Here is a 17667-nt window from a genome sequence, read left to right on the forward strand (position 1 = left end):
AATGCAGTTTGGGAAAACCGTGCTGCGCTGCTCCTGTGTATGGAGGACATACGCACACAACAAGGATGGGATGAGGCCACCAAACGTGAGGCATATGGCCTGTCAGGAAAACTCCCGATTGTTTTTTCTTCCTTATGCCAGAAGTTGATGTTTTATACAACACTCTGCAAAAACGTAGCATCGATGTATCTGGGATTAGCAATGCACTCACCCGTTTCAAGGAGAATGTTCAGAATATGCAAACTGATGAATGGACTGCTACCATTCACGATGGAACAGACGAGCCAGGTTGACGAGTAACTAACACAGCGCCAGTGATGAAGGAGGCAAGTGACACAGTCATCTCCCAGGTGGAGCAGAGGTTATCACAAAGTGACCACCTGATCGCTGCCAAGCTGGTTGACAGCTCACTCTTCCCACAATTTGTCCTGTCATTCTCTACATCTGAGCTTGACTGTAGGGTGAAACTATGGCCTCTAGGAAACAAGGAAAGGTTGAAGTCTGAGCTGACCACTCTGTACCACCACACTGAGCTTCACACTGGTAAGACGGCCCTGTCTCTGTTAAGATCCATCCATGAGAACAACCTAGAGGAGGCTTTTGCTGAGACCGTCACTCTGCTGAAAATTATCATAACAACACCTATGACTACATCCAAGTCAGAGAGGAACTTTTCCACTTTGAAGAGGGTAAAAACATTCCCTCGCAATACCATGGGACAGCCACAATTCAATGCATTGCCACACTGTCGTTAAAAGTGTTTTGTGGACCCAAGCTGTTTTGTTGATGAGTTAAATAAACACATCAGTAGCAAGAGGGAGTTTTGTAGCTTTACTGGTATGGATCCTACATTTTGAAATGGTTTGGGTCCTGCCAGTTTTTTACATATAAAAATGCCACTGTACTTATTGTAGCAACCTTTGTACGGCCATTACTCGTTCCACCAAATATGTCACCCCTGCATGGAGCAATGGGAAGGACGCCCATCTGCAGAGCTGAACGTCGCTGGTTTGAAACATTTTGTGCAAATTCGTAATGTATGATATGTTTTAGTAACATTAGTAACATATCATACGTTTTAGTACCATTTATAACATTTGATTAAATCGGGTGTCATTGATTTCCGTAAAATATCTACGTATTCCAATGAGACTAGGTTGCACTAAAAGGCAGGGGAGGTGAAGCTGTGGCAAAAATGAGTCTGCGATTACTGAGTCACCCAGCACAACTTCACGCGTGGAACTATTCGTAACAAGTCATGTTCGTTGAGAACATAACAAAACGACATACACTGCTAAGTTTCGGTTTAATTGGATTATAGTATTTTACTTTACGATGTAGGCTTTTCTAGGTTATGGATCCAGTCTGTTGGCCCGCAGGATTTTGTGCCCCGCAACGTCAGATACGCTGTGACTTTTTCAAGTGTTCATTACATGCTAGGCATCGGCAGCCTGCTTGTAGTGACCAGTGGTCATGAAGCGCTGCGTAAATGGACCATCGTGTTCTGTGCTGCTCCTCTGTCTGCTGCTGCTCCTACGCGCTGCGGATGAGATAACACTTACCGTCAAGGAGGTAAAGGTCTTATCATATACTTTCTGTGGATTGTCTTTGGATATATGTAACTTTAATTAAAAAAAAAAAATCCAGTAAGTAAAATGACGGTATTACATTTTCCAGGAAAAAATAACGTATTTAAAGTTTCTGTCGGTAGAATCTTTTTTTCCTTTATTATGACTAATACGTTATTATTGCACGTTTCGTTTCTATAACGTTCGGTTTCGGGATGATGCATTGAGCGTGCTACTCAATGCATCATCAATGTGATTGTTTGAAGATTAAGTCGAATTGCTTGAGAACACGATACCATTTCTAAAAATCACAATCAATTTGTAGCTAAAGCACTTGTCATCATTTTGATGTCACCAAATACATTTTAGATGTAGTGTAACGCTATTAAGGGGTCATTCCACGAAACGGATGCTTTTTGCGCCGCTCTGATATATTTGGATATAAGTTAAGCATGTTTACTTTCAGGTAACATCACATGTTTTGTTTGTCATTATGTTTGTCATTTATATGATAATTAATAATGTGTTGCCATCATTTGGCATTTAAAACATCTTCAAAACATGCGTTTCGACCTGTCCCATTGAATAATTCTCTCTTCTAAAGACTGGCATATGAATACTTAAATTAATTATTGATTAAATATTTAGTTTTCTTCCTACTTTGTCATCAAACCTGTTACTTTGATAGATCCCCGTTATAATATCAGAATATTGATTAAGTCACATGACTTTCGGGAAGCGCTATTAATGCCTTTTTGATACAGCATGGCCTGTGGGGATGTATTTGTCTCCAATAAGATGTTTGACAGAGGGGGACAAGCTTAACATGTCAACCAGACTTGGGGCAAGGCCGTAAGAGGATTGGGAGCTTACAAAAATAATGGTTATAAAGCTATTGAATAAATAACTTTAGGCGTGTATTTAGTTGACTGTCCCTAACCATAAGCAGACCGCTGTTTACGTAGTTCGATGCACCGGGTTATGTTGTGGCTGAGTCCGGGAAAACAAGAGCTGATTTGATTTAACTAAGCACAAAAAAGTCAGCTAGCTATCTATTGATCAATTATTAAATAGCTAACTAGCTTGCCTACACGTAGTCCGTTCTTGTGTTTCTCAGTTGCGTTCCTGCTAGTGCCTTTAAATTATGTGACGTGTGACGCTGTTTCTAAAATCATCAGTGATATTGATTGGTTGTCCATGGCGAATTCGTCATTCTGTGCAAACTAAGATGTAATTTTAAAGTTTGGTTTAAGACACACTTTACACCTAAACTTACGAACAAACAGACCGACTGCTGACCGTGGGATTTTGACAGTAGCAGGAGCACAAAGACCATGGTGGCCGTAGAGCCTGCAATGATTTCCGTGGAATCACGGCCAGAGCGATGGGCAGTCGCAAGCCTGATGTCAACCCTGTTACCCTGACCATGTGGTCTCATTAAATGTATCACTTGGCTAGTAATGGCTTGTTGAGGCCTAAAATGCTTACCAGCCAGTTACTGTGTCACATGGAAATTCAAAGAGAGATGTGGAAACAAGTAAAGGAACCAGGCAAGCCTAGTTCAGCCGGCGCAATTAGAAGAAATGAATGTTGTTGCCCTTGTTAAATTTGAACCAGGGTCTCCTATGTGACACGCTGTGTCTTTAACCATTACACAACTAAGCAATACATGTGCAGAGTGTTCTGCGTTGTTAAAATAATTATTTGAAACTCTATGCTCTTGAATCTAGTTCCCTACATTAGCAAACATCCAAACCAACAACAGGTATAACAGGGTTGATACACTACATTCAATGTGTTAAATTAGAAAGAGATTACTCTAGGGAACGATTGGGACATACCTCGTCATAAAATTGTGTCTCGACATTAGATCATTTTGTCACGCATTAACATCACGCCAAGTTTGAATATTTAGCTAGACTCCATTATGTATTGTGTTAAACTGACTAATGTTTCTTATTTTATAAGTTTACTTCCACCACAATTAGCATCTATGAACTGTATGGCTTTTGCCACTGGCCGTTTTAACAGCTTATTAGCCAGTAATAGGCCTACTATCAGGGGTGCCGCCATGAATTTTGGGCCCCATGACAAAAATTGGGCCCCCTCTGTGCAGCTGTTACCTATTTTTTGGGGCCTCTGTCAGTGATGGACCCTTGGAATTGTCCTAACTTTTCCCCCCTAAACAGCGCCCCTGCCTACTATCTACTTACTACTTGGAATAGCCATAAGAATTGAGCAATTGCTAGCGAGACTGAAGATTAACTTGACACTGACCATCTGTTTCATTTCATGGTTCATTTTTCTTTCATTCGTGAATGACATTAACAATAACTATCAGTATACAATAGGTGACGATAACTGACTTTTTCATCAAGTGAAAAGACGAGAGAATCGTGGAAACCTCTCCTCTTTTTCTGCGCCAGGGGTTGTTACTTATATCACCCCAAAATCCACAAGGAAATAGTTGCAATACAACCGTACACAATTTTAGGCTTCCTATATAACGTAGCTACTGAAGCGTTTAGCCAGCGAGGTTTCTGTCTATCCTGAATAAATCCTAATGCATACTTTGTTCAGCCCAAAACCTTTGGGGAAAAATAAAAGACCCAGAGTAAGTCTGGGTACACCAATGGCACAAAGGATTTACATTTTTCAAGTAGAGGAACATAACGAATGCAGATGCTTCCATAGAGGTGTGCTGCATGATACATTTAAGCAACATCCTGTCATGCTCTGTGGTGTGTATAGAAATGCTGAGCAGGCCCTGTTGACCTGGATTTAGGATCAAGATTGCAGGAGGATCTAAGTGACCTGAAAAGAGGGTTCATAATTCGGTCTCTTGCAAGATGGCAATGCCTTCATCAACAGGCAACAAGGAGTTACTGAATGGCCTTAGGAATTTTATGTGATCATAAGCTGCAGTATACATAGTCACCAGATCTCAACCCAACTGAAGTCCTATAGGAGATTTTGGATCGAAGTGTTAGAGAGTATAACCACCGTTATAAACAAATCAAATGAGAAGATCTTTTGGAAGACTGGCGTTCCATCCCTCCAGTAGAGTTCCAGAGACAAGTTAGAATCTATGCCTAGGCGCATTGAAGCTGTAAATATAATTATAAAAAGACATGGCACGATACATTTTCACTATAGTTAAGGATGTCCTCTCTCCAACAAAATAACTAAAGGCAAAATGAAAGGGCCCCCGTTTCATAGAGTGACCCAGGGGAGTAGACCAAAATTTAGCAAGCAAATTGAATTGCTAGCTATTCTTGACTAACTGCTACAAGATTGTCAATTTGTACATTTGTTTTTATGATGATGACTTGGTGTTTTCTACTAAACATTAGCATACTTTGGCCATTTTTGTAATTCCAAGCCCATGTTGTGTAATATAAGGAAAAAACAAACTCAAAACAACATTATTTTCTTTCCCACTTTCCCTGTTTGTCTGTGTTCCCTACATTTCATCCATAGGTAATACACCAAAATGGTAAGGATTACTTCAGTTCATGGTCCCGCTGTAGAGCTCATCCTCTACACAGTATAAAGCAGAAATTGTGTATTTCAGCAATTCCAGACTCAGTTTTAACTGTTCAGATTTACTGTTTCTGTAGAGAGTGTTCCCCAGATGGAGCTGTCAACAGTCCGATCTTCTCCATCACAAGGCTCCTGTTCTGTCTGTGTTCGTCTGTTTGTCAGAATGAGACGTGAGGGTAAGGCCTTTAAGTATATTTTCTATGTAAACCAATTACTGCTCCATCTCCTTTTAATCCTGTTTAGAGACCATATGTTATGCCACAGAAATGTCATTTTCTACCTTTTGGACCAGGAACCAAATGAAAGCTTTTTTCACAATATAGAATGTTTGTGTGTGATTTTTGAGCTTTGACTGGACGCAGTGCGAGACAGTTATAATCAATGGTTGAGTTTTGATGGCAATGCCTGATGCCAGTGGCGATAGTGTTGAAAATAGGTGTTTTTCAACTTTTAAGTCACTCCCATTATTCTTTTGTGTCCAATTTTGCTCTCTAGATTTTAATGGGACGCTGAAAATTACCTACCTGAAACTGTCAACTAATACCCTCAGAAAGATCTTCATAACAAAGTCAAAAGGAGTGAAAAATGACACTTTGCAGGTGACATTTTCTGAAGTTCAACTTTTCACGCTTCCACTCTATATTGCTTTAGTTATTAAAGTTACGAGAAGATAATGTAACATTCTTACTCTCTATTTATTTGTATTTCAAGTGGAAGGAGAATAAGCAACGATCAAAAACCATCCAAATCAAACGTTTGTACCGCGTGGGCATTGGTCAACAGATTTTGGTAAGATCTAATAGTTTCACATTTTTTTACACACACACACACACACACACACACATTATGGTGTGTATTTGGGTGTTATCCTGGTTTTACTAGACATGTGAGGACCAGAAGAACCTAATAATAGGGTAAAATTCTCCTCAAGTTTTTTTTAACCAGTTCTCATAAGAATAATTTTTATTTCTGGTTAATGGTTTAGGTAAAATTACATTTTGGATTAGTGTTAGAATTTGGGTTATTACCTTGTATAGACACAGCTGTCATTAGAAAGACTGCTTGTATTTGTATGAGAAATCATTTATTTCTCAGTTAACTCAATTAACTCATGTTCAATTTCTCATTTTATTGTCTTGATGAACCATGTAAATAATAATTACTATAATTTGGGTCAATCGGTTTTCTGGTCCCCATAAAGATAGAAAAACAATTGTATGTGAGATAGTATCTGATTGTTTTTTTGGGTCTCTTGCTGCACCTAGTGGGAGTTGGTGTTAAACTGTTTCCCAGGTGAAGCAGGGGGAGAAGTGGCTGTGTTTTTGTCCTCCATACCTCTGAGAGAAGTTTACGTAGTACAGAACATCTGTCCAGGTACTGAGCCTCACGAACCTGGCCTTTCTACTTCCATTACTCATCCCCTTGCCTCAGCTGTGATTGGCCATTTGTTATAATATTGCTCTTACTGCGACTCCTCTCTGTCTGCACTGCAGATCCAGTGCCAATGTTCAACCTGTCTGTTGATGAGCTGGCTCGATCCTTGACCGTGACAATAACAACTGGGAACCCGATAAACCAGCCTGCTCCTTCGCTTGACGTGGACACCAGGGTGTGCTATAGGCAGGGAGGCTTGGCGTGCTCTGGCATCTTTCCTCTTACTACCGTAAGCTCACTTGTGTGAATGTGTGTGTGTGTGTACATGGGTAGAGCTTTGGAAATCCCTTCTATACCGACCAGAATCCAACCATTTTTGCTTTGATCATGACAGACATTTTGGTCTTAAAGGGGTGAGGGAAATAAATACATGAGAAATAAAAATCCACCTAAAGACTTAGTTGCTATTTCTACATTATCACACACCCTGTAACGGAAAAACAGGGATTGGGTTTTTGTGAATAGTTCTCTGCTGTTTTCAAGGTCAAAGACACTTCCATTGTTTAACCACATTCTTACCATCCGGAAAAAACTATGTACCACTCAATAACAATAAACCTACTTATCAAATAAATCCATCTACTGATGGATCAAAATAAATGTATCTATAAATGCATCTAACTAACACATGCGTATAGATTAGATGCTCGGCAGGTGCGTTGATGTTCGACAGTCTTGTGGAATTCATTACAGCGTGAGATGGTGGTAAATCAGAGGTTGTTGGAAAGGGGACTTATGTTTTATAATTATGTCAGTATGTATCAGAGGGGTAGATAATCAGCTCATGGGTATGTCGTTCTTCCTAGATTGACACCAATAAGTCTCCGTCTGTGAATCTCACGTTCCCCTACCTGTTGCCGTGTGTCTGTGTCCAGGTAAGGCCTCGGAAAACTACCTACACTGGGGAGAACAAGTATTTGATACACTGCCGATTTTGCAGATTTTCCTACTTACAAAGCATGTAGAGGTCTATAGTTTTTATCATAGGTACACTTCAACTGTGAGAGACAGAATCTAAAACAAAAATCCAGAAAATCACATTGTATTTGCATTTTATTGCATGACACACTCAATCAAACAGACTCCAACCTCTCCACAATGGCCAAGAACAGAGAGCTGTGTAAGGACATCAGGGATAAAATTGTAGACCTGCACAAGGCTGGGATGGGCTACAGGACAATAGGCAAGCAGCTTGAGAAGGCAACAACTGTTGGCGCAATTATTAGAAAATGGAAGAAGTTCAAGATGATGATCAATCTCACTACGCCGTCATGGATTAAAATCCTGCAGCGCACGCAAGGTCCCCCTGCTCAAGCCAGCAGTCCAGGCCAGTCTGAAGTTTGCCAATGACCATCTGGATGATCCAGAGGAGGAATGGGAGAAGGTCATGTGGTCTGATGAGACAAAAATAGAGCTTTTTGGTCTAAACTCCACTCGCCGTGTTTTGAGGAAGAAGAAGGATGAGTACAACCCCAAGAACACCATCCCAACCGTGAAGCATGGAGGTGGAAACATCATTCTATGGGGATGCTTTTCTGCAAAGGGGACAGGATGACTGCACCGTATTGAGGGGAGGATGGATGGGGCCATGTATCGCGAGATCGTGGCCAACAACCTCCTTCCCTCAGTAAGAGCATTGAAGATGGGTCGTGGCTGGGTCTTCCAGCATGACAACGACCCGAAACACACAGCCAGGGCAACTAAGGAGTGGCTCCGTAAGAAGCATCTCAAGGTCCTTGAGTGGCCTAGCCAGTCTCCAGACCTGAACCCAATAGAAAATCTTTGGAGGGAGCTGAAAGTCCGTATTGCCCAGCGACAGCCCTGAAACCTGAATGATCTTGAGAAGGTCTGTATGGAGGAGTGGGCCAAAATCCCTGCTGCAGTGTGTGCAAACCTGGCCAAGAACTACAGGAAACGTATGATCTCTGTAATTGCAAACAAAGATTTCTGTACCAAATATTAAGTTCTGCTTTTCTGATAAATCCTGATAAAATGCTAATGAATTACTTAAGAATCATACAATGTGATTTTCCGGATTTTTGTTTTATATTCCGTCACGCACAGTTGAAGAGTACCTATGATAAAAATTACCGACTTCTACATGCTTTGTAAGTGGGAAAACCTGCAAGATCGACAGTGTATCAAATACTTGTTCTCCCCACTATATCATAATGAAAACAGATCACTATCAGATAACGTGCAAAGGACATGGGACCTTACTGCATGGTTTAAACTGTCTCTCTGTATGTCTGTCTTCAGGTATATTACACACATGTAGATGCAAAGAGGACCACAGTTTGCCCCTTTGTAAACAGCTCATTAGATGGTGAGTAGACGTTGGAGGTTGTTCATTTGTTTCTTTTTCTGTGAACCAAGAGAATCAAGAAATGACAGAGTGAAAGCTCAAAGCTGCACACTTACTCTGGGAAAACAAAATCTCACCTCAGTGGGTTACCTAGTTCCCCACTGTCACAGGTTATCCTGGTTAAATCCCCTTAAAATGTCCTAACAATAAATGTCCATAGACAGTTCTATACATGACACCAATATACATAAGCAATTCCATAGCTAAGCTTATTGTGTGTGTTTGATAATCAGTAGTGTCTATGCTTTATGTGTAGTATTAAGAAATCAGTTCCAGTGATGTCGTCACCCAGCTCTCTCTCTTCTGAGAAGTTTTGTCCCAGAAAGTTGGGATTTATCAGGATGGAATCTTTAGAGAGATCCAGCCTCTTTTGGACAGACTACAGAAAACCTAGATAGTATCATAGATATTTAATGAAACATTGATTTCCATAATATTACAAACAGCATTAGTTCTTTGAAAAATACTTAATTTGCAGGTGTTTGCATCTTTCTGATTTTGGAGGGGAAATGTAGCCCATGGACTTGTTGGTAAATTCTAAAGTGGGGGGAGGGGTGCTGTGCGTTTCTGGTTCCGATTTAACCTCTTAACAGCGATGGACTGACATCTTAATTGAGCATCTGAACAATAACGGCAGGCTATACTTCTGACTTCACCAAGGTCATTGAAAACACATCTGTTGGTGCTCAACCCTCACACTACTGTGAGTAACGGTGCGCTTTCTGTGTGACCAGCGGAGAACCGAGACGTGTGGCTCTCCGGAACCGTGACGTTGTATGGCGAGTTGGGTTCCAGCCTGGCTTGGGCCTCCCCTTGTCCCCCGTCTGACCTGAAGCCCTCTGCCTCCCTCTGCTGGAATGACACGACCCACTGCACTCCCATCTTCAACACCACACTGGAGGACACCGTGGAGAAAGGAGTCCTGGTGAGTGACGGATTAGGGTGGTGACGGTGAGGAGGATGACGATGAAGACAATGGAGGTGGCAGGAGAGCGACACCATGGCTGACGATAACGTGATGATTTCTTTCCCTTTGTTAGAGGTATAATGTTTCGGCCGTGGACAGACACCCTCAGATGTGTGTGTGGGTAAGTCTGTTTGAGCAATGATCAACAGTGATCTGACCGCATAATACAGTGCATGGAGGTTATAGTCAGAAGTTTTACTATCTCTCTGCTTTCTGCAGTTCTCCTATCAAGGCAGCCATGATGTCCAATGCCCTTTCCTGTCAGGTAAGAGCCCAGGTCACCACAGTGAAGGAAATGTTGAACTTGATGTTGTTAACAATGTTAACATTTCTTTCTCTCTTTCTCCTTCAGATATGTCTAAATGGGAGGCACATGTTGGTCCTGGTTTGAAGCGTCTCATTGTCTATCTCACCTCCACTATCCCAGCGTCCTTTGCTGCTCAACTCTGTGTCCAGGAAAAGAAGGGATGTGTATCCAGGGGAGCTATCTATTTTGTAAACATGGTGAGGTTAAAGTCTAGCTTCACAGATCTGGTGGGCTTTCTGTCACCCGGTCGAACTCTGAAGAATCAGGATGCACATTAGCCAGGCTAAACCAGGCTGGCATTCTGAAGATTTTTTCATCGATAAAGCAACTGGGGCCATATTCACAAAACATCTTAAAGCTGGAAGTAGCTCCCAACTTGCTGATTTAGGAGAAACTCTGTCCTAAGGCGTGTTTATCCTATGTTTGGGACTAAATCTAGGTAATGTAAGGATTAGTCAAGAGGACTCCCAAGTCACAAAGACCAAGTCACAAACAATCCTAAAAGGACTGCTGCTGCCGGCAGCAGTTCACCTTTCAGCACGACAACGACCCAAAGCACACATCCAAGTCCACAAACGCATGGCTTCACCAGAAGAAGATAAACGTTTTGGAATGACCAAGCCAGAGTCCAGACCTGAGTCCAATTGAACATCTGTGGGGTGATCTGAAGAGGACTGTGCACAGGAGATGTCCTCACAATCTGAAAGATTTGGAGTGCTTTTGCAAAGAAGACTGGGCAAATATTGCCATATCAAGATGTGCAATGCTAATTCACTCCTACCCAAAAAGACTGTGCTGTAATAAAATCAAAGGGTGCTTCAACAAAGTATTAGTTAAAGGGTGTGCACACTTGTGCAACCAGGTTACTGTGAGTTTTTTATTTTTCATTTTCCCCCTTCGAAGACTTCACATTTAGGTCATATTAAGAGTGGAAAAAGTTCTGACATGATTTATATATTTGTCTCATTCTTTTACATCAGAAAAGCCTTCCATTTTAACAGGGGGGTGTATACTTTTTATATCCACTGTAATTACAAGAATTATTGCACCATCAAAAAATTGACATGCATTTATTTATGAGCTGCCAGACATGTAAGAGGCTGATAATTAGCTGAACATATCCTGACCAGTCAGTATATAATTCTTGGTTTCATGTTTGATCAGTAACACTTAGCCTACATTTTTATCTTTATTTCAATATGGCAACATGACACATTCTTCTACAGTATTGCAATGAGGAGTTCATTGACAGAGACCCGTCCCCTATCAGCCAATCACTGTGGGCAAACGGGGTCAACCCCACCCTTTCTCTTAGCTTAACATTTCTCCTCATTCCTTGGTTTTAGCAGCTTTGTGAATAGGATTTAAGAGGGAACTCTTAGCTAAAAAACATTACTGCTGTTTGGGAGGCCTCTTAGTGGTAAGATAAAATGTTTTGTGAATATGGGCCCATATCTCTATAGTTTTCTGTTCAGAAAATGGAATTTGTCAACTGAATGGATTAAGTCGTTTAGGCTTTGTCGAAGTTTGTCTAATAAGTTTGTCAAACTGCAGATTCAGTTGTTACATTCACCTCTTACAGAGTTTTAGTTGTTTACTTATTACAGTTGACCCCTTCATTTAATTGCACTGTAACCACTGTTGTTTGTTTCTGCTAAGTGCGGTTTTCTATTCTGCAGGGTGGGCGCGGTAGAGAGACCCAGCTGGACCTGCCCATATCAGTTCTGGCTGATGGACTCTGTGTGCAGGTATGACATCCTAAACTGGAATGTCTCCATATGATGTATCCTACCTGTAAAGATTCCTTCACACACACTCTTGCTTTTCTCTGAAGGTGTGGCGGTCAGATGTGTTTCAGTTTGGGAGGAGACTACTCTGTCCTGACTGTGAGTTTATCCAAAGACACATGCACACACACGCAACCGCTCTCTGGTGCCAACACGCTCACCTTACACGTGTATTACTGTCTTTATTCCTCCTCAGATTCCCACAGGAGATGGGGTCTCTATGCTGTTACAGCCATGGCTCTTCTGCTTTCTGCGGCTATGCTGGGAAGCCTGCTCTACCATGTGACCATGAAGGGAGTCACGGGTCAGTGTTTCTCATATAAATTAATCCTTTCATTTCACCATGTGTTGCATTTACCTCTTCTATAATAAAATAACTGTCTTTGACCTGTCTTTGTGTCTGGCTGTCTCAATTTATCCTTCAAACTGAAGACTTTGAATTGAATCCATATTTGATTTAGTCTCGATCACTTATTGGCCATCACCAGTGAAATAACACCATAATCAAGCAATATGTTACAATAATTTCCCTCTCTTTTGTATGTCTGTCTGCCTGTCTTTCTTTTACTGTCAACCCACTCTACTCGTTCTCTCTCTGTTTTCATCTGTTTGTCATCTGTGTGTCATTGTGTTCATCTTTATGTGTATATTTGTGTGTCTGTGTGTATGTGTATGTATGTTTTTCTGTCTGCCTTTGTGTCTATCTGTGTATGTGTTTGTCCTTCTCTGTCCCCTCTCTCCCTCCCTGCAGGTTGGCTCTCCATCCAGAGGCCTGTCCTCTTGGTGTGCTCCTCCGGGCATACAGCCCATGTGTCAGCTGTGTGCTCTTTGGCTTCGATCTTACAGGGGGAGTTGGGCGCTGAAGTACGCATGGCTCTGTGGGCCCAGAGCTCTAATGGGGCCAACCCTGGGACTTTGGATAGTTCCAGGACTGGGGTGTCTGAGCTGGGTCCTTTGCCCTGGCTTTATGGACAGTGGGAGGCAGTCAGAGAAGCAGGAGGCCGGGTTCTGATCATCTGGAGCCCAGAAGCTAAGGAGTCCTACAGAATCTGGAGAGAAGAGCGAGAGGTGAGAAAGACCGGATGGGGTACAGGTGATGAAATGAGACAAGAGGAGAGCGGAGAAGATTGGGAAGGACATGAAGAAAGAAGAGGGAAAAAGGAGCGAACAGGAATGAAGAGGGAAGAGGTTTGGAAGGATGATGCCTGGGAGCCTACCTCAGTGACCGGGCCGGTGTTCCGGGCTGCCCTCTCCTGTCTGCAGGGGTCACTACAGGGGGGGGGTAGGGACCACAACTTTGCCCTTGTCTACTTCCAGGGCCTCGGTCATAGCAGAGACATCCCCAAGGACCTCAGAAGTGTCCCCCGATACTGCCTTCCTTGTGATTTTGGGGGTCTAATTCGAGAGCTGGGCGGGTTAGCTAGAGGGGGGAACACTGGGGATGACAGCTGGCACTGTTGGTCCAGACTCTTCTCCAAAACTTTGTCACTTTGGTTGGCTAGGCGACTAACTCACAGGTTGAACTGTCACAGACGAGCCCTCAGAAAGACGAGAGTCCGAAAATGTCCCAGAAGTTGAAGTTGAAGGGAAAACTAATAGGGCATGTATCACACCTGCTTGACTGTCTACATGAGATAGATGATACAGGTGGTGTTGTGACCAGGGGATCCTCTCACATTGCCTGGAACCAAAGTCAACAGAGGATATTCATATAGTATTCACCCCCAAGTATTCATACTTCCCCACTAAGATAACTTACCACTTGATTTGCCAATTACTGTAGAATAGTTCTATATTGTCCTCTGGGCTACAGATGCCATATTTCTATTAGATCATCCTGTAAATTTGTCCCCCACCTGCCTTCAGTTTGCTGTTTGCATAGTATACTTTTAGAATTGATTTGCCCTAATGAAAATCATATTAACCCCCCAAATGTATTTCCATTCATTAAAATATAGTTCATATTTCCTATTGCATTGGGATTCTTTTCCTGGTGTGAGAAACTGGGTCAAATTAAGACACGGCATCTGTAAAAAAAGAAATTATACTAAGTGGGGTGTGGCAAACGAACCATGAAATCACACATCAGTCTAACCTCTGTGTGTTTGCCTGAATGTCAAGCTGTGTAACTCCGGATAGTTTAGTGTACTGTGTAAAATGTAATACCATCAAAGTGTACTCTAAATACTTATTAACTGGAGGGATTGGACATCTTTTAGAGATGCTCCACTTCACCACTAAATATCAAAATAATGTCTTATTTGTTGACAAACTGTTCACAAACATTGTTGGTCCTGGTTAGCCTCCAGTTTAAACATCCATTCCAGATAATTTTATAATAAACCTTGCAACTGAATCCACAGTATTAATATGCCATAACTTAAACCAGCACAGGTCCATTTAACTAGTTGGCTGCACAGCTGGTGTATGTACAGTGCCATAATGGACTAGAGAGATGCTAAACTATGGTTGCCCAAATCTGTTCATGGGGAGCTACCATCCTCTAGGGTTTTTCTACAAACACATTTGTTAGGAGGCTGATTTAACTTCTGATGCAGTTAGATATTAGAATCATCTGTGCTAAATTAGGGTTGGAGCTATCCAGGAACAGGGATGGGCAGCCCTGTTTATACTATGTCCAGGCTCTGTCCCAGACATAGTATACCACTCCCACTCTGCACTGAACTGAACTAAACCAAAATAGGTCCTGACTGTTTGTCTGGACAGTCCTGACTGTTTAATTACCCAAGATTTGCTGCATAGTATTTTTTTTAACAGGTATTATATGCTGAAATATATGGATGAATGGATGTGTCATTTGTTTCATTTATGAGATAATAGATATGATGCCATGGTATTGTTACATCAACCATCTGTTCCAAACTGACTTGAATTGTATATGGCATAGCTGTCAAACCTTTGAATTAAACTGGCATGTTTTATGGTTTCTTTATGTCATTTGGCCATGTTTTGATTGGTGTCATATAAAACTTATTATGTCAAACTGGCATCACAGGGGTATGTGGTATATGGTCACTCTATGGTCCAGGAACTCTGCTATATTGGCCATATACCACATCTCCTTGTCACATATTGCTTAACCCTCATCCTACCAACATGTTTAACATACACAGACTACCAACTGGGGTCCCTGCAGACCCAAAGAATAAACTACTTTAATAAACAACCAAAGTGGTCTTTGGGGGGCAAAGTGGTCTCAGGGGAGGAGCCAGACTAAGAATGGTAAAAAAAAAACCTATGCACAAACGAGGAATAGGAGGAGTTACCCTGCCCGGAGGAAGCCCGGGGCCCCCGTCTGGAGCCAGGCCCAGAGGGAGGGCTCGCCGGCAAGTGCCTGGTGGCCGGGTTTGCCACGGAGCCCAGTCGGGCATAGCCCGAAAAAGCAACGTGGCACCCCCCTCTCCATCCTATGGGCCGACCACTCATGGGAGGAACCGCTGGGGTCGGGTGCGCTGCCATATGGGTGGCAGTGAAGGCCAGGGGCCTCGACGGACCAGACCCGGGTGGCAGGGGCTGGCTCTGGGGACGTGGAACGTCACCTCTCTGTGGGAGAAGGAGCCGGAACTTGTGAGGGAGGTGGAGCGCCATCAGTTAGATCTGGTGGGGCTTACATCCACTCACAGTCTCGGTTCTGGAACTGTACTCCTGGATAGGGGATGGACTTTATTCTTCTCTGGAGTTACCCAGGGTGTGAGACGCCGGGCGGGGGTTGAGATACTCACAAGCCCCTGGCTGAGTGCCGCTATGTTGGAGTTTACCCCAGTGGATGAGAGGGTCGCCTCCCTACGCCTAAGGGTTGTGGTGTGGGGGTATCTGACTGTTGTTTGTGCATATGCCCCGAACAGCAGTTCGGAGTACTTGGCCTTCGTGGAGACCCTGAACGGAGTCCTGTATGGGGCTCCAGTAGGGGACTCCATAATTCTGCTGGGGGACTTCAACGCACACGTGGGCAATGATGGAGACACCTGGAGAGGCGTGAAAGGGAGGAACGGCCTCCCTGATCTGAACTCGAGTGGTCGTTTGTTGTTAGAGTTCTGTTCTAGTCATGGATTATCTATAACGAACACCATGTTCAAACATAAGGATGCTCATAAGTGTACGTGGTACCAGAGCACCCTAGGCCGAAGGTCGATGATCGATTTTGTGATCGTGTCATCGGATCTGAGACCGCATGTTTTGGACACTCAGGTAAAGAGAGGGGCGGAGCTGTCAACCGATCACCATCTGGTGGTGAGTTGGGTCAGGGGGTGGGGGAAGACTCTGGACAGACCGGGAAAACCCAAACGGGTAGTGCGGGTGAACTGGGAACGTCTGGAGGAGGCCCCCGTCCGAAATTTCTTCAACTCACACCTCCGGCTGAGCTTTTCTCACATCCCTGTGGAGGTTGGGGGCATTGAACCTGAGTGGTCGATGTTCAAAGCCTCCATGGAAGGAAATCTTTGAGGAACTCCTAAATCTCACTAACACGCCCTCTATAGTGGAGGCAGAGCTGGAGGCTTATTGGGAAGCATCGTCAATCTCCATGGCAGAAGTCACTGAGGTAGTCAAACAACTCCACAGTGGCAAAGCTCTGGGGATTGATGAAATCCGTCCAGAAATGTTGAAAGCTTTGGGTGTGGAGGGGATGTCTTGGATGACACGCCTCTTCAACATGGGAGTCGGGGAAAGTGCCTAAGGAGTGGCGGACCGGGTTAGTGGTTCCCCTGTTCAAAAAGGGGTGACCAGAGGGTGTGTGCCAATTACAGGGGTATCACACTTCTCAGCCTCCCTGGGAAAGTCTACTCAAAGGTACTGGAAAGGAGGGTTCAGCAGATAGTCAAATCTCAGATTGAAGAGGAACAATGCGGATTCCGTCCTGGTCGCGGAACAACCGACCAGCTCTTTACTCTTGCAAGGATCCTGGAGGGGGCCTGGGAATATGCCCATCCAGTCTACATGTGTTTTGTGGATTTGGAGAAGGTGTATGACCTGGTCACACGGGAGATACTGTGGGAGGTGCTGCCAGAGCCGGCCTGTCCATTAGGCAATATAGGCGGTTGCCTAGGGCCCCACCTTTAAAGGGGGCCCCCCAATCTGATGACATTCATAATAAATATTTTATTAATAATGTTACTAAAAGCTCGGGTGAGCACTTTTAGACGAATCATTGCGTGGACCTTACTAAACATGATACAGTTCACAAAGACGGTAGCTACAAAAATACCCAGACCCACTACATACATTAAAAGGATAGCTCTGTAGGCTATAGTTCATACATGACAAATTTCAGAAAAAGATGATAAATACATAAGAACAGAATGAATAAAATACAAAAGCATAAGAAATATACACAGTAGCGCGTCACACACTAATTTGCATAATGCCACCCGTGATATAGTGGGAGACCTCGAGTACGTAATTATCCCAGTATTCACACAAAAAAGACTCCACCCAAATGCTCACTTATTAGAAACAAGAGACAATTTATTTTAATTTAACTTTAGTAATGCTTTGTTGCTTAGGCCTATATATTAGCCTATATACAAATATTATATTTCTAATATTATATATTAGAAAATTCATCCGAGGAATAAATTACATTTTAAAATATATAAAAATAGAAAAGTCATTTTAAATGATCATAATATTTCACAATATTACTGTTTCTTTTTTTTCTTTCTTTTTAAATGCAGCCT

The 17667-nt window shown here is 42.8% G+C and overlaps 1 protein-coding gene across 1 annotated transcript; it reads left to right on the plus strand.

Moving 5' to 3' along the window:
* Window positions 1-1198: 1198 nt before the first annotated feature.
* LOC105024972 (interleukin-17 receptor C) lies at window positions 1199-15101 on the plus strand. Its single transcript, XM_020051474.3, has 17 exons — window positions 1199-1572; window positions 5049-5064; window positions 5189-5287; window positions 5607-5710; window positions 5823-5900; window positions 6377-6485; window positions 6605-6774; window positions 7352-7420; window positions 8805-8871; window positions 9645-9835; window positions 9951-9998; window positions 10097-10142; window positions 10230-10381; window positions 11864-11932; window positions 12019-12070; window positions 12168-12275; window positions 12723-15101. Exons 1-17 carry the CDS (start codon window positions 1474-1476, stop codon window positions 13547-13549), a joined length of 2304 nt encoding a protein of 767 aa, XP_019907033.1. The 5' UTR covers window positions 1199-1473; the 3' UTR covers window positions 13550-15101.
* Window positions 15102-17667: the final 2566 nt, after the last annotated feature.

This window comes from Esox lucius, chromosome 12 (assembly GCF_011004845.1).
Source record: "Esox lucius isolate fEsoLuc1 chromosome 12, fEsoLuc1.pri, whole genome shotgun sequence".
NCBI classification, from domain to species: Eukaryota; Metazoa; Chordata; class Actinopteri; order Esociformes; family Esocidae; genus Esox; species Esox lucius.